General features: G+C 34.7%; 1 protein-coding gene across 1 annotated transcript; it reads left to right on the plus strand.

Annotated features, from left to right (window-relative positions):
* Positions 1-926: 926 nt before the first annotated feature.
* Positions 927-10,880, plus strand: LOC125075275 (cytochrome P450 307a1). The gene is made up of 2 exons (XM_047686989.1): positions 927-1,378; positions 8,656-10,880. The coding sequence occupies exons 1-2, from the start codon at positions 1,000-1,002 to the stop codon at positions 9,894-9,896; spliced, it is 1,620 nt and encodes a 539-aa protein (XP_047542945.1). The 5' UTR covers positions 927-999; the 3' UTR covers positions 9,897-10,880.
* Positions 10,881-26,539: the final 15,659 nt, after the last annotated feature.

Genomic DNA, 26,539 nt, shown 5'->3' on the forward strand with positions numbered 1-26,539 from the left:
TACAAGTATTATTATTACGATGAAATAAATTTTGGATAAATTACAATTAGTCTGGTTAAACTTGACATAAGACGAATTATTATCAAATCGATCGAAGAAAATTCACAAGCGAGACTTTATTTTTTACTTAAATAAATTTTAATTCTCTTAAAACTTGTTCACTGAAAAATAAAATTTTATTTTTTATATAAAAACACCGACGTATTCAAAGCAAAAATCAAGAGGCCGACTAGTTAGACCGTAGTCGGCTAGTCAGCCAAAGTTTTAATCGATTCGTCTCTAACATATACATAACTTTTCTTAACAAAAAAATTAATGACTCGTATAGACAGACATAACAACGGACCCTATTTTATACACTTAGCATTACCTTCCTAACCCAGAAATAAATTTCAAAATCAGTGTATGTAACATGAGCCCGGCTCTAATATAAATAAAAAAAAAAAACTTTGTATGTTATTAGAATTAATCGTCGTGTCATATTATTCTATTTGAATTCAATACGATCAGTAAATTTGTGAATTTATTTTGTAAACGAGACGAATTTAAGTTAACATTAAAATATTTTTATATAACATATTGCAAAGATAACATTTTATACATCCACAATTTCATTTTAATTATAAAATAAATTATTAATAGTTATTTTTTTAAATTTAAATATATTCATGTTTATTATTGTTGTAAATATACGTAACTTTATTTAAAATTATTGTAATTGAAAATTTTAATACACAGTGCTGCCAACTATGCTTCTAAATGGTGCATCTAATTGTATGCATAGACAAAGATTAAATTAGCACGATGTGTGAATCGTATCAGCATTGATATAAAGTCGAAAATAGTCTGTGCCAATTGTCAATGACAGTTTGCAGGATTTGGTATAAATATGGCCGCCATCGGACAGCTGTCGCAGTGCTGGCCGACGAACGGGGCTATTCCCGCCAAATCTCCTGTCAAAACAGGTGTTGTCACTCGAAATATTTCTTTTTAGAAAAAATGAGTGCACTCCTCATAATCGCTTTATGCGTCCTTATCTTATATAAATTCGTAACGCGACGTTCTGTTACGTGGAGAAAAGTTACGAAATATGGAGAAAATAAAGTCGCTGAGTTGAAAATAGCCCCAGGCCCGATACCTTTGCCTGTTATTGGAAGTTTGCACTTACTCGGAAAAAATGAATCCCCTTTCCAATCATTTACTGAATTATCTGGTGTATATGGGGATATATTTAGTATAAAGTTAGGTTCAGCACAGTGTCTGGTTGTAAACAGCTTAGACAAGATACGGGAGGTTCTGAATCAAAATGGAAAATTCTTCGGCGGTCGTCCCGACTTCTTGAGGTTCCACAAGCTATTCGCCGGCGACAGAAATAATTGTAAGTATTATTATTATATTAATTTGAATTTAGAATTATTTTTTATTTGTTTTTAAAGGACCTCTCTTTGTATGTCTATGTGTTTATAAGAAAAAATATTACAAATTGACGATACTATCACGTCGAGACTAATTTTATCCAAAATTTTTTTATATTTATAAAAAGAAAATATTTGTTAGGACTTTTGGGACTGTCCGTATAGCTTAGACAAATTTCATTTTATACATTATGTACTTGGAAGACATTTTTTTTTTTATTTAAAAAAAGCAACATACCGTATTATACAGCCAAAATATAAAATATCACATAACTTAACACACAAAAGTTTTTTATTACAACAATAAAAAAAACAACACGTCTATCAATCTCAGAGTCAACAGTAAAACTGTTTACAAAATTATTGTTTATATTTAATAAAGGCGATAAGAAAAAACATCAAATTACAAAGTCCGGCTAAGGCGTTAGGCTCATGAGTAAAAAACGAGCTTTAACTGCGTTGGGTTGCATTGACCAACATTGGTGCAAACGTTTGATGTAATATCATATTATTTGTTTAATTTTCAAGCTTTAATTTTATTTTTTAGTTTTCTAATACTTTGTAGAAGGTTATTTGGTAGAAAAAATTACAAAAACTGAGCTGAAAATTGGTATATTTCAGAAAACTTAAGAGTGTTTTTGCGATATTAGCATTACACAGATCTTCTGAGCCAATAAAATTATACAAAATTGCACTCATGCGAAGTCAGGGCGGGTCGCTAGTATATATAAAAAGAAATGTCGTGATAGACAAATCAAAGCCAAGTTAAGTCTGAGGTGAAAAATATAAAATCTTTAAGACCGTCAGGAATAAATACGACCGTAAGCCAGTTCAAAAAAAAAGAAAAAAGGGACGATTCGTTTTTTAAAAATCTATGTAAAATTAAAACTATAGCTTAAATATACAAAAAAGTCTATTTAAATTCAATAAATATAACGAACTAATGTTTCTTTTTTTTCTGGCATAGGCGTAAACCTATAATGCCTTAAATTGTCAAAACATTTTTTTATTATATTTAAATTTTATAATAATAATTAATATATATAACATTACAGTATTTATATATACGTAAAAAGCTCTGTATAATTTCATTTTCTGTTGCCAAGCATCAATATTTAGTACTGTTGTACAGAGAGACTTAGTTCCCAAGGTTGGTGGCGCATTAGTGATGTAAGGAATGGTTAATATTTCTTATCACACTAATGTCTATAGACAGCAGTGACCACTTACCAATAAGTGACTCAGTAGATCGTTTGCCAACGTTATAAAAAAAGTCAGATAAATGATATTGAATTTTTTTATTGCATTCATAATGTGAGACAGAATTAATAACAAATACCGTCTGATATATTTTAACCAATATAAAAACTTAGCCTGTAAATTTCCCACTGCTGGGCTAAGGCCTCTAACTTTGAGGAGAAGGTTTGGAGCACCAAGCTGCTTCAATGCGGGTTGGTGGAATACACAAGTGGCAGAATTTCGTTGAAATTAGACACATGCAGGTTTTCTCGCGATGTTTTCCTTCACCGAGCACGAGATGAATTATAAACACAAATTAAGCACACGAAATTCAGTGGTGCCTGCCTGGGTTTGCACCCGAAATCATCGGTTAAGATGCACGCGTTCTAACCACTGGGCCATCTCGGCTCTTAACATTACATACAATATAAAAAAGTTGTAACCAACATTGAACCAACATTGGCGTCGTAATTAAAAATCATTGAAATGTAACATGAGCAATGATTAACGAAAATGTACTTTAAATATATGACGTTAAAGTCCATATTAAATAAAATACAATATTCACATTTTTTGTTCGCTTTCGCCTGCGGTTTTCCTTTTAATAGCTCTGTTTATAGCTTGTTGGCGCCCGTGGCTTCGCTTGCTTTTTAAGGGTCGCCATGTGTTACGTATAAAAATGCTTTGTCATTAGGGTTAAAGCTAGCACAAGCAAGTGAAACGTAACGTAACATTTCAGTGGAACTATTATGCAAAATATCAGACACTGATCCCACTATTGTCGACCTCCGTGGTCGAGTAGTGTGTACACCGGTTTACATGGGTACGCCACTCCGAGGTCCCGGGTTCGATTCAAGTTTCGATTCAAGAAGACAAATTAAAAAAAAAACTAAAAAGAAATTCAACGTACAGACACATTAATCAGGACGATACATATAGTTTTAAAATACGTTCTTAGCTAGTTGTTAGTAAGGCTTTGTGTAGGTACCACCCACTCATCAGATATTCTACCACCAAACAGCAATAGTCAAAATCAAAGTACACTTTATTCAAGTAGGCTTTTACAAGCACTTTTGAATCATCATTTAACAAACTATATCAAGTGTAGCTACCACCGGTACGGAATGTAGATTCTATCGAGAAGAACCGACAAGAAACTCAGTAGTTACTCTTTTTCAACAATTAAAAATCAACGGGGTTTGAATCAGTATAAATACAGTCACAAGGGACATAACATCTTAGCTCCAAATGTTGGTGGTATTTCTCTTAATGTCCAAGTCTATGGTGTACCATCAGGTGGCCCATTTCTAGGCTTAAAATTAAACTAAATTCCTGAAAACCGATATCATTTTGACCTACACAAGTATGCTTATTGTAATTTTAAACTTTAATTATCACTTAGAATCAAATAATGATGTACCAAGTCACAAGCGTTTTAACTTAAAGCGTCAAAACAATTATAAAACATATTATACATCCACAGTTAAAATTTTTGAAGAAACGAAGATTATGAATTTAAAACAACTTTATATATACAATTCTTGCATTCTAATAAGAAAAATTATTAATAAATCTGTACACTCTAAATTGTCATTTATGAAACAAGTCAGTACGCGTAGCACCCGTCGCCTTAGCTTATTAGTTCTCCCAAAGACAAGGACAAAATTTGCAAGTAAGGATATTTACAATTCTGTTATTCACAATAAGTGTTCAGTCCTGATGGAACCCGAGCTTAAATCGAGGCTATTTTTTTAAGTGACTTTACTTTGTTTGCAAATACATCGTCAAAGGTACTGAATCCCCACTCCTTTAAAAGTCACGACAATAATCAAATTATTTATAACTAGGGCTTAACCGTAGCTACGCCTGCTAGAGACTGATCGGCTGGTGTAAGGTGTAAAAAGAATTTATCAATTCCATAAAACCAAATTTCCGAAAAATTCCATTCAGTCGTGAACGAAACTAACAAACAGATAGAGTTACTTGCTTTAATAAATAGTATATATCAAGACTCAAGAGCCGAGATGGCCCAGTGGTTAGAACGCGTTCAAACCGAGGCAAGCACCACTGAAATTTCATGTGCTTAATTTGTATTTATAATTCATTTCATGTTCGGTGAAGGAAAACATCGTGAGGGAACCTGCATGTGTCTAATTTCAACGAAATTCTGCCACATGTGTATTCCACCAACTCGCATTGGAGCAGCGTGGTGCTCCAAACCTTCTCCTCAAAGGGAGACTAGGCCTTAGCCCAGCAGTGAGAAATTTAAAGTCTGTTAATGTATCAAGACTCTCGTAACTTAAACCATAGCGATATAATATTACATATATATTAAAAGGCGCCGTTAATATGTAACATAATATCAATGACGTTGATGACACAGTTGTAAGTGCACGTGAATCTCACCTAAAGATAACCGGTTCAATCCGAAAGAATCATTAAATTTTGCGATTGTTTAATTGGCGTTTATAATTCATCTCATGCTTGTAAGAAAAAACAGGCGTTTTAACTAAAGCCTTTACCAATGGACGTAGGAAAAAAGATAAACAAACCTTAGATTTACGTATTTATATTCATAAAGTTTACGATTAATATATCTTTATTTATAATACAACACTATTACACTTAACTACTTATATCCACTTTAATTTTACTACCAAAAATTCCGATGACAGTTTCGTCGACGTTCGAAACGCCATTTCCATTCGAGCTCTCGACCAATGATGTCGCGTCAATTTGCCGTCAAATGTTGTTTATTTAACTTTTCTCCTCTTATGGTTGGAATAGAGTATATGTACGGCGACTTTAGGCAGTTTCTTTCATTATAAATATACGTTTTAACAGAACATAACAATTCTATCAAGATTGTTTATTTATAAATAAGCAAAGTTAACACATTTTACTGTTTATTATTGAGCCGAAAATTTGTAATGAGACGCTACTAATAATTGATTTTTATGCAGAATATGACACTTGATATAATTTTGATATCATAGAATAATGCTTATTGTGAAATTAATTGCCTAATTACAAGTGTAGGTCATTGATATTTGATATTTTTAATACTAAATTCTAATGTTTTTAGTTATATTAATACACTAGCGACCCGCCCCGGCTTCGCACGGGTGCAACGCTGACACTAAATATACAACAGAATGTTACAACGTTCACAGTTTTTCAGCCGTTAGACAATACAAACCGCTATTTCGAGCTTTATTAATCTGTGATATTCACTATGCTTTGCGGATGCGTTTTGAACGTCATATCTCGAACGTCGTCGTCCATTTACATAAGTACATTTAACTGGCAACACTACCAAAGAAAAACAAAACATAATTTTCTTCAAAATAATTGATTACCGATTCACATATTTATTTTTACATTTTAATATCTGTGCTCGATTACGAAGGAGATATTTTTTCATACCGCAGCCCAGGTGTTGCACCAGCACCGTGACGTACACAGATTATTCATGCAGGATAATGGAGGACGCTTATAGGTGCGCATATTTTGCGCCAAGAATGGAATTATTGACAAATATAGAACTTACGAATTATACTTTTAAACCGGTTGATGCTTCGTGTCCCTCTGTATATGTAACGTCGTTTGTTTGTTACGAGACATTTGAATTCAAGCGAAGCTCCAACCGATGTTTTTTTTTTTTAATTAACATTAGCAGCCTGTAAATTTCCCACTGCTGGGCTCAGGCCCCCTTTAAGGAGAAGGTTTCGATCATATTCCACGACGCTGCACCAATGCGGGTGGAATACACTTGTGGCAGAATTTCGTTGAAATTAGACACATGCAGGTTCCCTCACGATGTTTTTCTTCACCGCCGAACGCGAGATGAATTTTAAACACAAATTAAGCAAATGAAAATTCAGTGGGTGCTTGAGTTTGAACCCGAAATCATCGGTTAAGATGCTTTGCCAACGTCCATACCATGTTGAATACACCGGTTCTCGTACGATCAACGAATTTATTAAGTTTACAGGCTGTAAATTATAACATCCCTCCTTGGGGTTTAAAGTTCATAAAGAATTTCATCAAATTCGGTTCAGTGTTTCAACCGTGATAGCGTAACAGACAGAGTTACTTTCACATTTATAATATTAGATTTTTTTTATGATATAGTTATACTGATGGACAAAATGGCCACCCTAGACATTGACGCTATTTGAAATATTTACAATTTAATCGCGAATCACGAACCTTGGATTACGATGTCACCCTTGTGCCTGTGGTTAAACTGGCTCACCCTTCAAACCTTGCTTGGAGATAGAATGTTTGTACTGGCTGATACTCAGACGATCTTCCATCTAAACCTAACACCGAAACTCACTAAGTTATATGGATAAATACTTATGCATTCCATGAGTAAACTGACAATTACTATTAATAAATAAATACCCCTGTACACATTATATATTTTATCATTTGTTAAATTTTATAAACTTCATAATCCTGAGGTTGAAATAAAATCAGAATTGAACAAGGACTCCCGTTTACATTTAGTGACAATCGTTTTTTTTTTTTTGTAATATTACGCGGGAAAACATCCCGTATTAATGTTTACAGCCATACGGATGACGTTCTGAAATCGATTACGTTTATTTTTATGATATCGCTTATTAAATATATATATATCATCATCCTCCTGCCCTTACCCAATTTCACTTGGGGTCGTCTTCTTCCATACTTCCCTATCTGACGTCATTTCACAAGTAACATTCTTTCTAACCATATCGTCTTCCACACAATCCATCCATCGTTTCTTTGGTCGTCCCCTACCTCTATATCCATCCACATCCATTCTCAAAACCTTTCTCACAACATGGTCCTCATTCCTATCATTTCACTTTTGTATATATAAGTGAAATGATTCAAAGTCAAAAAGTCAAAGATTCATCACGAAACACGCCACCATACAAATTGAAATTTCGCAAGAAGGTTTCTTAAAGAGTGCAGACATCCTCTAAGAACGGATTTTACCAAATGGTGTGAAACGGGGTTTTGACGTTTGTGTTTGAAATGTAGCTCGGATAAAACCACAGGTTTTGCTTCTTCTTTATCTCTACATAGTATAAAACAAAGTCGCTTTCTATGTCCCTATGTCCTTTTGTATACTTAAATCTTTAAAACTAAGCAACGGATTTTGATGCAGTTTTTTTTTAATAGATGGAGTGATTCGAGAGGAAGGTTTTTGTATATAATACATAGACAATATAGTTAAGTAACACTGATATTTTTAAAAGTTTCTAATGTGATGTCGTAAATTTATACATTTTTTGCGCTTACATTGTAAACGCTGGCTGAACCCTACGAGATAGATCAAAATAATGTTCTTCAGTATTGTACACCTTAAAACGGTCTTCAAAAAAGTCCGCGATGGTATATGTCTATCTCTTAGGGATTACTCACATTGCACCCGTGCGAAGCCGGGGCGGGTCGCTAGTATGATATAAATGTAACTACATAAATAAGTATTTCCAACGATTCTAATTGTTATATTATTGTGCCTTCCCAGACGGTTTAATGTGTTATCATAAGAGGTTTATTCGTTTAAGATCGATGGCCCATAGAAATCAATGGTGCGAAAATCCCATGCTCTATTGAGCAAGTATTGAATTGTACTAAAACACGCAACCCCATTTCTTTTTACAAGCTTTTGATTATTTTCAACTGTTGGTATGTGTGGGTCACAACTTATAGCTGATTTAAGCGAGTGCCACACAGCCGATTAAGCTTCAACACGTGTTTGATTGTGATACGTTTTAGAAAATTTTATTTTGTTTTATAAATGGCTTGGAGGTTTCGAACACAGAGACCTAAAAGATATACAGTCTATCTTAAATCCAACTTCTCTTTCTTTTTACACGTTGGATATATTACTTCATTTTACTTTTGAGTTAAAGAAAACACCAACGAAATTACTGCAAACCGACAGAGAGAGAGATGAAAGTTCTAAACTCAAATACTAATGAATGTTTGTCTTTTACAGCTCTGGCCCTTTGTGATTGGTCGAACCTGCAACTCAGACGTAGAAACCTGGCGCGACGTCACTGCGGTCCAAAACAGCACACGGATAATTTTACGAGGATCGGTTCCGTGGCGACCTTCGAATCCATAGAACTCGTCCAGACCTTGCGAAACATTACTCGTTCAACAATTGGAAGCATCAACTTGAAACCCCTCCTGATGACAACAGCTATGAACATGTTTACAAACTACATGTGCAACATTCGTTTCGACGCTGACAACGATGCGGAATTCAGGAAGATAGTTAACCATTTCGACGAGATCTTCTGGGAAATAAACCAAGGTTACGCTGTTGATTTCCTGCCGTGGCTGTCGCCATTTTACAAGAAGCACATGGAGAAACTATCCAATTGGTCAAACGATATTCGTTCTTTCATCCTGTCCAGGATCGTTGAACAGAGGGAGATTAATTTAGACATGGAGGGACCTGAGAAAGACTTCCTCGATGGTCTCTTAAGAGTGCTCCATGACGATCCAACTGTTGATAGAAACACTATTATATTTATGCTTGAAGACTTCTTGGGTGGGCATTCGTCTGTCGGTAATTTGGTCATGCTCTGTTTAGCTGCTGTCGCCAGGGATCCGGATGTCGGAAAGAAGATTAAGGCAGAAATCGATGGTATAACTAAAGGGAAACGAGCTGTAACGTTGGCTGATAGAAGTGTATTGCCGTACACAGAAGCAACAATCTTAGAATGTCTAAGATACGCCTCTTCACCCATCGTCCCTCATGTGGCTACCGAGAACGCGAACATATCAGGATACGGCGTTGAGAAAGGAACCGTTGTCTTCATAAACAATTACGAATTGAACACATCGAGTAAATACTGGGATGAGCCGCAAAAATTCGATCCGTCTAGATTCTTGGAACGCACCAAAATACGCACGAGGAGGAACTCGCAATGCGATTCAGGTATGGAATCGGACAGCGAGAGAACCGGTCCGATTAACAAAGCCACAGAATCCGAAAAGGAAATCGTCACTGTCAAGAAGAATATCCCCCACTTCTTACCGTTCAGCATTGGTAAGAGGACGTGTATTGGACAAACGTTGGTCACGACTATGAGTTTCGTCATGTTCGCCAACATCGTCCAAGAGTTCGAGGTCGCGGCTGTCAATAAAGACGACCTGAGACAGAAGCCAGCATGCGTCGCCTTACCGAAGGACACATTTGAACTTTATCTCTTGCCAAGAAAATATTGAACTCATATTATTTTAGATAAACCTCCTTATTTATTCTGTGACAATTGAATTTGGTATTTCGATTTTTTTTTCAATTTTATCTTAGTTTTAGTTGAAGTTTTTATTTATTTCTTATGTTAATTTAGTTCTTCGTTTAAATTAAATTAGGCTGATTCGATTTTTAACTAATATTCTATAATTAAACAATCAATAGATATTATATTTAATTGTATATAATGTATAGTGATTTTTTTCTTCAGAATTATGATCTATATACTGTACGTATATTAAATACTAACTTCTTTTAGTTGAACTATTTTCTTTTAGAAATTTATCTTATTTGACATTTTTGTTAGTACTCTTTGCTCTAAATGTCGACTCTTAGGCTCTTAGAGTATATTTCAATGGTACTAGGAGTTAAGATAATCAAACCTTAGATTTTATATTCCATTCGATTCGCTAATACATCTGCTATATTGAACTACATACGGTTCTTGATTAATATAAATTTATTTAGTGTTAGGTATCACACACGTATTTGTGTTATTATATTCCGGTTAGGAGGGTGAGTGAGGCAGAGTAGGGACAAGGGAAATAACATCTTAGCTCCCTACGGTGATGTAGCGAATGTTTAATATTGCTTATACATTTAACTACTTATAATCATTTGCTCTAGAGTTCCGATAACTTCGCCATTATTCAGAATCATTTATAATTTAAATCTCGAACGTATTCAAGGTCAAAATTGACGTATTGAATTGACTCCTCCTGCCATTGAAATCGACATTTCTTAGAGATTCTTTCTATAATTTTTCTTTTGAAATTAAAAAAACTAAAATTCTTGTCACAGAGTAAATTAATAAGTACGCTCAAAACTTATTTATTTTGAAACATGACTTTGTGATTTTATAATAAACATACATATATGTGCTGGCGACATACAATGATATATTATATATATAAACGACTGTACTGTGTTTGTTGGATTACGATTTTAGTTTGTATGAATGGATTTAGAATGATATTAAATAGAGAAATTACTCATAATTATTATAAAAGTCTTTTATTTAACCTTAAAAGTTATTAACGTTCATTCGTTCGTTTCATTCAGCTAGTTTTGAATAGTCTGTATGATAACAGGCAAAGATACTTTATCTAATGCCTAATTGTAAAAAAAAAAAAACTATTAAGCATACAAGTTAAACTAGAACATGCAACACGTCTCCGAGAATGTTTTAGTATATAATAATCTTAATTAGAATTAAAAATAACATTTTAAAAAGAAGATACACATGACTATCATACCTTATAATGACAAATAACATTATACCCTGTACAAGTTAGCTTGATCTTTTTGACAGATGTAATTTTTTCAGGTCGTATAAGTCGATCAGAAAAAAAAATTCAATTATATTTAATAAAGACTTTTTCTATTATATATTATTGCTTCAAAGTAAACTTTAAATAGAAACACTGAAAATAATAGACGCTTGTACGATGTCACATCGGTCGGACGGTAGGGACGCGAAACAGGCAGTAACTGCTACAAATATCGATTACAAAAATCCTTATTAAAGATCACTGTTAAGTTATTGTTATAAACGGGGGTCCTTTCGGTTGGGGTCTTTTTAGCTGGTATAACTCTTTTTAGAAAAATAATTTAAAATTTGAATTTTAATTGGAATTACGTATTCCATCGTTCCATCGACTGTTATATATGTTATATTTTCTGTTTCCCATCACTAGCCCGTCTGTCAAAAAGATCAAGCTGACTTGAACAGGGTTATAATTACTTTAAATAAATAACAAAAACCAATCAAAACGGCAAGCATTCAAACTTCGCGCCAAAAAGTAAACCCGAGCTTCAGTGACAGGCGTTTGCGCGCGCTTTTTTTTTTAATTCATTACACTACAAGGTATTGATGCATTCTGCGTTAAAATTATTATTATATCATTAGCTGTGATTTATATTAAGACTGATCTATACTAATATTATAAATAGGAAATTAATTCTGTCTGTCGGTCAGTCGAATGTTATGAAAGGATAATGACCATTTTAGTATTGAACTCCTTCAAATGTTGCGTCGAAATTCTAAGTGGTTTTTAACGTTGTATAATATAACCAATAATTATAAGCAATTATTATTTAATCAGTTTCTGAATTTATCTTAGAAACTTAACATAATCTGAAAAAAATAGTATTCCGCTTTATCTCGTCGAAAGTAAAACCATAGTGCTGTTTAGACTGCGTTTTTAAATAGTTATAAAATGTCACAATTACATTGAATTCCTCGTGTTTTGAAAACATTGTCATTCGTCATTCGACATAATTACATAGTATAAAACAAAGTCGCTTACCGCTGTCTGTCCGTGTGTATAATTAGATTTTTAAAATCACACAACGGATTTTGATGCGTTTTTATTAATAGCTATATTGATTTAAGAAGGTTTATATGAATAATACACGCACAATATAGTAGAGAAACACTGATAACTTTAGAGGTTTCTAATGTGATGTCGTAAATAAACACATTTGTTGCGCTTACATTGCAAACGCTGGCTGAACCCTACGAGATAGATCAACATAATGTACTACAGTATTGTACACATTAAAAATATATTCAAAGAATCCGTCAGGGTATGTGTCTATCTCATAGGGATAACCCACAACAACCATTTTTATCCTTTACTTTTTACGAGAAATAATGGCTTATTTTCGAAGCGATTTTGAGCAATTCAGTATTAATCCTTATCCAATTAAGTACCTTAAATACATTGTACATTTAATATAGATCAATATAGCCCTTTACAGCGTGTAATTTAAATGAATATTTTCGAAGATATTACAGATTTAAAACGCAGGGACGTAGCGGTTTGTATTGTCTAACTGAAAAACTGTGAACGTTGTACGACATTCTGAAGTATATTTAGTATCAGCATTGCACCCGTGCGAAGCCGGGGCGGGTAAGTAGTAACTAAAATAAATAAGGTGTTTTAATGTGATTTCTTAAATATATTGATATATTTTACACCCATCTTTAGTTAAAAATACACGTTTTTGTAACTTTAAAAATTGTATAATGGAAGATACAATAAAACTTGTTAACCTCTTTTACGGATCTGAAACATACAAGAAGAATAACATTCAAAATCATAAGGAACGATACAATTTTGTTTTTTTTTTACGAGCGCGCGAAAGCCCCTTACCAAGAATGAGCGTTCTCCTTTGGTATGAAGCAATCTTGAATCTCAAGGAATGAAATTCACAAGCTCTTGAAAATTCAGTGGTGCTGGGTTTAAATCCAGGCCTATATTATATATATAAATATTTATAATTCGTATTTGTATATATTAATGGACTTATTTTTAATAATTCTTATGTAAATATATATATATTTAGTTTGTAGTTAGTGAATAAAATACATTATATGTTATAGCAACAGGCTGTAACAGTCTCCTCTCCCTTTGAAGAAGGTTAGGAGTATATTCCACCACGCTACTCCAATGCGGGTTGGATTCACATCTGGGAGAATTTTGTTGAAATAAGACACATGCAGGTTTTCTCACGATGTTTTCATTCAACGCAGAACTCGAAATGTATTATTATAAACACTATTAAGCACATGAAAATTCAGCGGTGCCTGCCTGTGTTTGAATCCGAAACCATCGGTTAAGATGCACGCGCTCTAACAACTGGGCCATCACGACTCTAGTTACATAAACTTAACGACTCAGAACTCCACAGAGGTTGTTTAATTAAATCAGAATTATTATAAGTTTGGTCGCACAGTGAGCACATTAATAATTTATTTTATTTTATTTTTCGACAAATGTTTCTTTACTAGTATTGACCGCTGTTTTACATCCATCTGAAAATAGATTTAAATATATTTTTAATTATAAGACCAAATTAACGTTAAATACATAACAATACTGAATATTACTTGGTGGCAAGGTTTTGTGCTAGCCCGTCTGGGTAGGTGTGGTACCACTAACTTAAAGTAAAAATATATAATAATCGAATTTCGATCACTGGGCTAACACTAGTCGTATTCAAAGTACAACAAGATCCCAAGTGCGAGCTGTGTTTTACCTTCAATCCGAAACGATGGTCAAATTCCGTTGATTTGAGCTTGCCTACAACAGCGAGGATTAAGACAGGCCAACACTAGTCCAACAAGACCGAATTTGAAGGCCTCTGATTATTATTTTACAATAATTAATTTACTTTTTGTATAAGTATGTTCTAAAACAGTTATTAGTACTATTATTATAATTTAATTACATCCAGATATATAAACATATATATCACTAAAATTATTAACTCATCGCAATCTATCTCTCTCCTGTGGAGGCACTAAGACAGGACTGATTACGAATACAAAAATGAATTTGTTTGTCGAAGGAAAATAAAAACGAAATCACACAAGCAGTACGACAAGACGAATTGTTACTACAAATGGAAAAAAAAAACCTTTTTGAATAATGTCACAGTTGTTACTAGGTCCGGTTTTCAGTTCTAGTCGCGTACCCGACCATTCCCTACCGCAACACAATTTAAAATTCAATCACACGATTAAAAAATCTCACGATAACATTTTATATTTTCATGGATTCCGACCTGCCTCAATGTCATATTGAATGACAAGTTATAAGTATTGTATTTTAATAGACAAGAACATTATATTCACAAATGTCTATTCGCGCAATCTGGGGCATAAATTTAAGTTAGTGGCGGTCGCGCAAACCCGTCTGGATAAGTAAGCACTTAGATATCCAAAGAAGGGGTGATTTGTTAGAAGTACATTAATGTCTGCCCCGGGATTCTAACTATACCCAAACCAAATGTCATGGTATCGGTTTAAGCTTGAAGGGGTTAGGGGTTTACTTTGTGGGAGGGCTTTGTGCAAGCCCTTCAGGTACCACCCACTCATCAGATATTCTACCGCCAAACAGCCGTACTTATATTGTTGTGTTCCGGTTTGATGGGTGAGCCAGTGTAACTACAGGCACAAGGGACATAACATCTTAGTTCCCAAGGTTGGTGGCGCGTTGGTGATGTAAGGAGTGGTTAATATTTCTTACAGTATATAGACCTTGGTTATCATTTGCCTAGGTAGACAGACGGACAGACAAAATTGTATTAATATTGTCGTTAAACGATATGAATTTTCTGAGAAAATCTGATACTGATATCGTTGGAAGTAACCAACACAAACTTGTTACTCCTGTTACTCGACTGCATGCAGTCAGTAACTCTTTTGTGGGGTATATGCGGTTCTACAACAGGATCCAATACAAAATCCCTCTGTTGCCAATTTAAGAAATTGTAAAGAAAATCTGTACGAAAGGTTATTATACAACTAGTGAGTTTATGGTTGATAGCACACGTTGGGAATGAAACGATCGTCTCCTGACTACTTCTTTTCATAGTGAATATTTGTAAATAATAAAATTGTCAAAAAGAGTTTGAAACCCTCTGAGTTTCTTTCGTCGGTTCATCTCAGGTATTTCACAGATCGTTAGTCCTAAATTTGACGCTAAATCAGTAAGTGTCATTTTATATTGAACTAGGATTTGTACGCGGCTTCGCTGTCGTTTCAGGAGTTGGTTCATTTTTTTTTTTGCATTAGCAGCCTGTTAATTTTCCCACTGCTGGGCTAAAGGCCTCCTCTCCCTTTGAGGAGAAGGTTTTGAGCATATTCCACCACGCTGCTCAAATGCGGGTTGCGAATACACATGTGGCAGAATCTCGTTGAAATTAGACACGTGCTAGTCTCCTCACGATGTCTTCCTTCACCGAGCACGAGATGAATTATAAACACAAATTAAGCACATAAAAATTCAGTGTTTGCTTGGGTTTGAACCCGAAATCATCGGTTAAGATACACGCTTTGTAATGTACTATGTGAATTATAACAAAAAGTAAATTTAAATACTATTATATAAAGTAGTATTTAGTATAGTGAGCACAACATTATAACTTCTGTGACGATTTCCGATTTAATTCCGATGATTCACGATTCGTTCCAACAATCTAACTATAATACTGAATTTTATCTAACAAAAGAATTATTAACATTAAGTACTTATACAGATATTAATTAGAAATAATTTCAACGAAATTCGGTCATGTGTGTCACCAACTCGCACTGGAACAGCGTGGTGGAATATGCTCCAAAATTTCTCCTCAAAGGGAGAGAGTCTTAGCCCAGCAGTGAGAAATTTACAGGTCGTTACTGCTGTACATAGGATTTTTTAATTATTTTCAAACGTTGTTGATTTATTTCATTATGTCTGTTATTTAAAACGTAATATATAGTGAAAGAGACTTCGTTCCAACCGGGTGACCCGCGAAGCCTCTCGTTTTTTATTATTTATAAATTTATTTATATTTGCGAATATAAGTAAAAAAATGTCAACTAAAGCGGCCAAGTTCCGTAGCAGCACATAGTATAAAAGTGCCTGATAATAATGTATAGCAATATTTTAAATTGTCAATATTGCTTCTTTATTTGAATAGGCGTTACAAATCCTAAACAAAAAATTAAAAAAATATGGTAAATTTAAATAAATTTATTTATTTAATAATATCTGTTCTACACATATGTAATTAGGACAAAAAATAAACATTTATCGGAGGAAGGGCATGATGGTATAAGAGCGTCAATCACGACGTATAACAATTGTAATATTTTTTTCTTACTGCATAATTTCATTGCGATTGAATCACACGAAATCTAACTTCACCAAGAAGTATTTTATCGAATACAGCTTATAAATAGAATAATATAGGCCTATTATTTTCGTAAAGGTGTGTAAACGTTTGACTGTCTGCATAATTTGCGTCGCAATTTGGATTTAGTATACAAAACGTCATTACGTGTTCCCACCACATGATGGGGGGGATATTTGGGACTCGAAAGCGCTGAAGGCACCGGAATACTCACTAAAAAACCAGCGGTACCCAATCTTTTCGAGGGACGTCACGGGATCACTTGCGCATACTAAGGTACAGTGTTGTATATTACCCAAAATATTTCGATAACCGAAAAATTATTCAACATTATTGTTTGTTTGAATATGAGGAGTAGGTGGTACCCAGTCGAGCTCACACAAACCCAAGCAACATGTGAATAAAATAAAAAAGCGGCCAAGTGCGAGTTGGGCTCGCCCATGAAGGGTTCCGTAGCAGCACATAGTATAAAAGTTCTTTTAGAGTTCGTTGTAACTTTTGAATGAAAGATAAATTGCGGTTTACGATCTATGACGACGTGTAAGTCAATAAGTCATTCTTGGGGCAAGGTATCCGCTTCTATAATAAAGTTCCGCGGACATTTTTAACTTTGCCGTTTCATAGATTCAAGTCAATTGTAAAAAATACATCGGTGAAGAAGGCATATTATTCGATACAAGAGTATATTGATGATAAAAAAGCGTGGAGTTAACGCTCGTTGACTTCCGGGCAAGAGACAAAACTATATAACTACTGAGTTTCTTGCCGGTTCTTCTTGGTAGAATCAACATTCCGAACCGGTAGCTTTACTACATTTACATTATAGTTATTATACTTTCGGAAAAAAGTGTCTGTGACATACGGACAGATAGACAGACAGACATAACGAATCTATAAGTGTTCCGTTTTAGCCAGTTGGGTGCGGAACCCTAAGAATCTGCGAAGATCATGAGACAACAATAAAATCTATTTCTAGATCAGAATAGTGCATAAAATTTAAGTGTTCTGATTTATTTCTAACATCGTTACAATATTGCCGTCGAAGATTTTATTACTGCGAAAATTAGTTCACAGTATTCACATTTCTAGAACTTTCTCTGTGATTCCTCTAGACTGGAATTTGCACAAAATTGTATTCGTGTTTCGTGTACAGTCTGTTTCAATGTGTTATCTGTACAGAATATGAAACAAAGCCGCTTTCCGCTCGGTACGCTTAGATCTTTTAAAATACGCGACGGATTTTAATGCGGTTTTCATCGATATAAAGGGGATTCAAGGGGAAGGTTTATATGTATAATACATGCATATCATCGTAGAGATAGGCCCAGAATTTCAAATATCCTAGCGGAAAATTATGAAATTTTTTTTTGTTTCTTTAATATAAAACTTGCTTAAAACATAAACCTTAGACTTTTTTTATGGCATTGGTAGGCGATGCATATGAGCCACCTGATGGTAAGTGGTCACCACCGCCCATAGACAAAGGCGCTGTAAGAAATATTAACCATTCCTTACATCACCATTGCGCCACCAACCTTAAGCTTAACCGGAACACAACAATACTGAGTACTGTTGTTTGGCGGTAGAATATCTGATGAGTGGGAGTTACCCACCCAGAGCGGCTCGCACAAAGCCCTACCACCAAGTTATCATTACTTACTACTACATACTAAATGTTATATATATTAACAGCCTGTAAATTGCTGTTCCAATGCGGCTCCAATATATATATATATATGGATGTATATGTTTAGAGGATAGCCGTGCTCGTAACATATATAGTACTATGTAAATGACTCAACGTTTGTTCTATTATCGGAAAAACAAGCTCTACATGAGATCATGAGATTGTAAAATTATCTGGCAAGATTACAAGTCAGTTGTACGAAAATGTCGTATTTTTAAACATTTTTTTTTTGTAATTATTTTGGCAACGCAAATCAATCCGTCTTGTGTCTAAGTTAATAGTGACGTTATTTTCATATTAAATTATCGTGTTTATCACAAACAAAGCTGGGAACAAGACTTAATATTGAATATATGTTTTTTTAATGAGCCGGTGTAACTCCAAGGAACGCACCATCTCATCGCAAAATCGAATCTAAGATTCTTAGGTTACCGGCGAAAGCTCGTCAAACAGTGAGTTCCCGGGGTACCGAGAATCCCCTTACTCCCGACGACGACAGCAAAGTGAGAAGTATAAAACCAAGCGCACTTCACTTAAGGCTGATACGCCACCGACTACGTTCTGAGCCGAGGTGTGATCTCATAGGAGACACCCTCAGGACGAACGTCACTCTCGAGCCCAAAAGGGTTCACTCTAAGGCAGAGTCTTAACACTCGCCCCAACGTTCGGTGACGCTGTAAAGGCCAGTAGGGTCAACAGCAATACTCCACCATGATACAAAAAAAATTTAAGGCTTTATCAACACTTTCCGTCAAGCGCTAGCTTATATAGAAAAAGGCCATCAATACTTTTATCAGTGTTGAGTATATAATGACACAATAAACGATGTTTAACATCGGTTTTTTATCAAACATTAATATCACATTATCTTGTAAAAATAATATAACACTGTTTGATAAAAATCAGCCGTCATTCGCTTATCAGCGGTTCTTTCGGAGCTCGTAAAATATTCAATATATGCTAAAAACTATGATAAGGTCGAGTATACTACAGTCATCATCATTATCCTGCCGTTATCCCAATTTCACTTGGGGTCGGCGTACGTCTTCTTCTTCCATACTTCTCTGTCGGACGTCATCTCACAAGTAACATTCTTTCCAACCATATCGTCTTCCACACAATCCATCCAACGTTTCTTCGGTCGTCCCCTACCTCTTCATCCCCTATCCATCCACATCGATTCTCAAGACCTTTCTCACAACATGGTCCTCATTCCTCCGCATAACATGCCCGTACCATGACAGCAGGTTTCCAGATAGCTTCTCGGGTACCGGTGCCACTTTCAAACTTCCTCTTATGTACTCATTCCTTGCTCTATCCATTCGCGTAACATAATTCTCCGATTCTATAATGACTTCACGATTCAACTACGACTTGAAATATTCTTTATTCAACTAGGCTCATGAAAGCACTTTTGAATCGTCATTTAACAGACTATTTTAAGTAAAGCTACCGCCGGTTCTGAATGTAGATTCTACCGGGAACCGACAAGAAACTCAGTAGTTACTCTTTTCCGACATTTTCATTACAGAGTATGTCAGTAAACAACAATTCATTTTTTATATATCCTGCGTAGAAGTCAATAAATACTAAGCTGCGCTTTTTTATGTCATCATCATTACATATCTGTCCCTATGTATGCTTAGATCTTTAAAATTACACAACGGATTTTGATGCGTTTTTTTTTCAATAGATAGATTGATTCAAGAGGAAGGTTTATATGTACCATACATGCACAATATAGTAGAGAAACACTGATAATTTTAGAAGTTTCTAATGTGATGTCGTAAATAAACACATTTTTTGCGCTTACATTGCAAACGCTGGCTGAACCCTACGAGATAGATCAAAATAACGTACTACAGTATTGTACACCTTAAAAAGTTCTTCAAAAAAGTCCACGATGGTATATGTACCAGAATTTAAACAATACAGCATTAATCCTTATCCAATTAAGTACCTTAAATACATTGTGCATTTAATATAGATCAATACGGCCCATTACAGCATATAATTTAAATGAATATTTTCGAATATATCACAGATTTAAAACTCAGTCACATAGCGGTTTGTATTGTCTAACGACTGAAAAACTGAACGTTGTAAGACATTCTGTTGTATATTTAGTATCAGCATTGCACGCGAAGCCGGGGCGGGTGGCTAGTTTAATATAATCTTGTATTGAGTAATATGCCTAATTTATCAGTCGTTTTTTTAATAGTATTTTATTTTATTAATAACTGATCCTAATCCACTAACATAAATTTTTTACATTAACAGCCTGTAAATTTTCCACTGCTGGGCTAAGGCCTCCTCTCCCTTTGAGGAGAAGGTACGGCGCATATTCCAACACGCTGCTCCAATGCGGGTTGGTAGAATACACATGTGACAGAATTTCGTTGAAATTAGTTCTAAGTTTCCTCACGATGTTTTCATTCACCGAACCCACACAGAGATGAATTATAAACACAAATTAAGCACATGATTCAGTAGTGATTGCCTGAGTTTGAATCCGAAAGATGCACGCGTTCAAACCACTGGCGCATCTCGACGTTTACGTTACCGTTGTTCATGGAAGGTTCTATAATGTTTATATTTTTTATTTATCATGACTAGACTTGAATCTTGTTTCACTGCTAAATTAATGTTTACCTAAGTATTAATAACTGAATTACTCATAAATAACCTACTATCTTACTTTCAATGAGGTACTATGAATACTAACTAATATTATTTAGGAAACAAACTTCTTTAACGCGGCTTACAGTTGAGTGAACTGTCAGAAATTGTCGCGTAAGGAAAGCGGTATGCGACCAAGCGATCTTTGCCTCTCTTTCACACTATCTCTGTCCCTTTCTATTATAAACTTCAGTTACACGGAATTTTTAATAACAATTTTATCATTGTTATTTAATTTTTCTCAAGCGTTGGTAATTTATTTCATTGAGTCTGTTATTTGTTATATAATATAACGGGTGTCACACGAAACATAATATATGTATATCTTTTTATATTGAAACATAGTCGGCCATGGAACGCTAGTTTGTTTACACTGGCCTTATGTGAGCCATTGCAGTTGAAACACTGGAGTAAAAGTCCAACTAATACCGCCTTGTTTTATTCCACTGGTCCGTAACATCCATTCAACAGATGCAAGAATTCTTATCACTATTCCAAGAAATAATCCTCTTAAGAAATTAAGCCAAAAACGCTAACCAACCCAAGCTACTTTAGTACTTTAAGCCGCGTAGAACTTCGTTACAAAAATTACAATTATTAAACCGACCGAAAATATTTTTTATAACATTAAAATACAACAGTCATTTAATTTACGCTAAAATCTTAAATTAAATATCTGAAGATAATGATTCGTTCAAAAGTTCACACTAAGCTAATTACCCAAATTCAAGGTTTAACCATAACAAAATAAAAATACACGAACGAAGCGAAGCGGCAAGACGCCATTTTGTCCTTGACATTGTAACGAACGACGGTCGTGTATCATTCGTACTAGTAATTTATTCTTAGTTTATTTTTGGAGATTTGATCTCATTTTTTACTATAAATTTTCAAATAAATAAAACCGTTATTTAAATTATTAAAAAATACTAATAGATATGTTGTACAATACATATTATTGAAATTTTAAAATGGCAGTATGATCGAAGTAAATAGTTATTTAAGTCTTATTTTTTTTAATTATGTAGGCTGACATCTCAAATAAAATAATCCACCGACATTGGGAACTAAGATGTTATAGAGATGTATATTATATATACATATTTATATATGTAGTAAGTATAAGTATTAGTGTGTAAATATTTGTATGTAAGTTTATGACGGCACCGCATACGCCGATGGTTTTAAAAATCTCTCTCAGATTGGGTTGTCTGGAAGAGATGGCTAATTAGCCATAAGTCCGACCATTGTACAACACTCGTAATCAACATTTATTTTTTATTTTTCGTTTTTGTATTTTATTAACTTTGTTTTATTTTTTTCTGTGTGTTTCTTTATTTCTGTTTGTGGTGTATAATAAAGTATATTTCATTCTTTCATTCATTCATTCATTCATGTTATGTCCCTTGTGCGTGTAGTGGCTCGCTCATCCCTCAAACTGGAATACCAAACTATATACTATGCGTTCCTTTTTGTCGCTCTAATATGTGTTGTGTGGAAGGTTTCTACCCATAGGTTTATATAGATTTTATAGGTTTGTAAAAGGTCATAGAACCACCAAGTATTTTAAAATAAATAATATACAAAGTATATCAGGTTATGGTCTGGTCTTCCTTTTGAGAGAGCTTAGCGTGACACGTCAAACTAATTTAATAGAGTGCGTGTACTTGTGGATATCTGTTGGCCACAGTTCTTTTTGACGTGTCAGTTTTGACTCTCTGTCTAGAGACATATGTATATAATCAAAGTGTAAAGAGTGCTGTTACTTCGATTTAAATATTTACTACACACATTAGCTTTAAAATGCATTCGCTTATGTTGTTTTTGTATATTAAGTTATTACTGTTACTACATACATTTTGCCTCCACTGTTGACAAGAGGGCAGGTTCGTTTTTAGCCCAGAGGATCGCCCGATTCAACGGGGAAATGCTGCTAGTGTTCTTGCCACCATTCCACGCGATCAAGGATTTATACAGTACCTATATTTCATTCATATTTGTATATATTTAAGCACTTAATATCATACATATTAGAATGTCACTGTATATTCGTATAATAATTGTATAACGTCATCGGAAGAGACTAGCGTCTGAGACGCGGGCTCGGCCTAGTTCAAGCGCTTGTACTCATAGAATAAGTACACACAAATTGTAATATTATTCATAGGTTATGATACATCCATGTACATTAAGGTTTTGGTTAGTATATAGTACTCCGTGCATCTTCTACTCCGTGCATCTCCTACATCTTCTTTTGTTTCGTAATATGATGTCGTAAATATCTGTGGAATTTATTATAGAAATGAATATCTTGGTCCAAGAATGATTAAAGGGTTCGTTGTCGAAAACTTTGTGTTACAAGTTTGCCTTCAGTGAGTTGGGTTAAGATCGTACCGATTTCCGACAGAATCGAGCACATTTTTATTGATGCTCCGCAAAACAAGCTATAATACTGTTTTTGTTGATTGAAGAAAAATATATAAAATGTGAGCGAATCAGTCGAAAATTCGATCGAAAGCTGAAGCCTTCGGAAAACTGGCCCACTTAATGTGGGTTTCCTACCCACAAAACCACTGCAATGGCCGTCCACTCTACGAATAGGGTCGATATATCGCATCTTGCTATGCTGTGGCACGGCGGAGTTCGCCTCAGGGGACTGCTGCTGTCCCAAGTCACCCAAGATCAATAAATATATTATGAAATGTAAACAGATTTATTTACGTAACATTTAAAATTAAAAGATCGATATACTTTCTTATTACAGTAGTAATTCAATATGGTATTATATAGGAGACTAGGGAGACAGCTCATGAGAGCCACATATCGTCATGACGAACAAACGATCAAGCTTCCAAGGCGGCCAAGATGTTTAACATCAAACGTGATGAAATAAAGTATTGGACAGAGCGTCTACGAAACATTGTCTTTACTGGCATTCTAGGGGAGCATTGCGTCAATGGTAGCGAGGCAGACATTGCTTTGATTTTGTTTAAGATTAAATAAATTAAATATTGGCCAACGTCACATACATTGCTCTGATTCCAATGTAAGTAGTTAAAGCACTTGTGTTATGGAAGATCAGAAGTAACGACGGTACCGCCCAGACCCAAGGCAACATAGAAAACTAATGAACTTTTCTACATCGACTCGGCCGGGAATCTGCTGACACGGTCGTGTTTATAATTAATCTCGTGCTCGGCAGTGAGGGAAAACATCGTGAGTAAAACTTCGCGTGTCTAATTTCAAAGAAATTGTGCCACATGTGAATCTACCAACTCGTAGAACGTTTGTTTTGTAGACATTTTAAACAAAAAATAAATAAAGTAAAAGCGATAGTTGGAATGGATGGATGTTAGTTATTCAATTATTAGAAAATGAGTGAACGGATCTTAATGATATTAGCCACTGATTATAGTCTAGACTAGCACAATGGTTACTTTGTATACCGGAGAAATGCACCCAATACCTGCAGACCCTCCCACTTTACACACTCGAGCGAAGCCGAAGACAGGAACATTTAATTATTAGGATTTAGTTAAACAAAATATGGTATAGGTTGGTGGACAAATAAATGGGCCACGTGATGGTTAGTTGCCACCAGCACATATAGACAATGGCGCAGTAATATTCCCAATTCTACATACCATTCCTTACATCACAACAACCAACCTTGAAAACTAAGATGTTATGTCCCTTTTGATTGTAGTTTTACTGGCTCAGTCACCTTTCAAATCGGTACACAATCTGTGACGTAGCTATTGTAGGTGCAGTGCACCACATGGCCCTACGCTAACCTAAGCTTTGAAAAGAGCGGGTCAGCCTATTCGCCAGGTCCTGAAGCTAGAAAACCCTGCTCACAATATATTTTTTTCCTAGCTATCATTTTGAAGGGTAATATAAGTTAAAGAGGGGTCGAGGCCTCGATTCTTTTATATTCCTATTACGGGGTCCTTGCCCACCTAACTACGCCACTGTACACAACAATACTGAGTACTGATATTTGTCAGTAGAATATCTGATCATTGGGTGGTACGGTACCTATCCAGGCGGGCTTGCACAACGCCCTACCACCCTAGTTTATTAATAAATAACAAAAATACATAAAACGTTAACACGATAATACCAAGCATTTTTTTTTATATCAGTAAATAACTTTACTAAATACGTGAAAAAAATAATCTATAGACATGTAATAAAATTGGAGTGTCTGTTTGAAATATTAAAATATCCGCTTATTACCAAATGCATATGTATGTATACACGGTAGATACATATATCAAAATTTTTTTTTTTACAATTTTTGTCTCTCTTGTTGTGCCGGCTAATCTGGAAGCTGGAAACCTGGAACTGTTGCACCGATTTTGACGGAACTTTCACTAGCGGATAGCTCATGTAATAAGGAGGAACTGAGGCTACTTTTATTTTAGAATTATATACGATTACTGTCCAGTACCGCGCGCAGACCTCGCGTATTCCACCACTCTACCGTCATGTCGGATGCCTTCCAGGTTTGGAGCTTATTCCACCACGCTGCTCCAATGCGCTTTGGTGGATATACATGTGACAGAATTTCATTGAAACTAATTTCAATAACCTGCATGTGTTTAAGCACATGTTTCGCAAACGCAAATTAACATATGAAAATTCAGTGGTGTTTGCCTGGGTTTGAACCCACAATCATCGGTTAAGATGCACGCGTTCTTACATAGAGTGTCCAGTTCTCCTCAATAAGTCGATGCGTCATGAGATGAAGCTGTTAGTGACTTTAGACCAAAACCATGAAAAAAAGTTAAATACCTGACAACCAGCCCCTAAAACGCGAGCAAAGCTGCTGAAGATAACTAGTAGTTTAATATTTGATCAATCAGCGAATCTCGATCACTCATGAGATTAATTGTGTTCCGTTCATAGAATACAATTCCCTTGACCATAAGCGGTAACGCTCTAGTGAATTGGTCAAGCTATTTTGTAAGACGTGTCCTAAACAGAGGCATCGTGGCGAATATAGCATACTCTTGAGTATCACACATTATTATGAGTTTATAGATGGAGACACGTATGTATATGTATAATTACGAGGTTGTTATTATTAAAAAAAAAAATTGTAATCATTAAAGTTAATTGATATTTCTGACTAGTAAATATAGCTGAAAATATATTACTATAACTTTTTTATTTCACTATGTCATACATAATACATTTCAAATTTTAATGTTTTGTTTATATAATATTTAGTCTTACAGACTAGAAGTGAAAATGACTTTTTAATAAGAATATAGTAGTACTATCTGAATTTATAATAAAAATTAACAATAACATTAAATACTTATTTTAACAACGACAAATTTTGTATGAAATATTGTGTCTGGAGCTACCAAACTTCGCGCCTAAAACTATACCGATGCCTCTATGACAGGTGATCGCACGCTCTTTTTTTTAATGTATTACACTACAAGGTATTTGTGCATTCGGCGGTAAAACTAGATTAAACAGTGTAGTTAAACTGTTCCTCTTTTGTTTTTTTTTATTAGATATCTTATCTTACTAGCTCAACACGTCTTC

The sequence above is a fragment of the Vanessa atalanta genome, chromosome 30 (genome assembly GCF_905147765.1).
Source record: "Vanessa atalanta chromosome 30, ilVanAtal1.2, whole genome shotgun sequence".
Lineage (NCBI taxonomy): Eukaryota > Metazoa > Arthropoda > Insecta > Lepidoptera > Nymphalidae > Vanessa > Vanessa atalanta.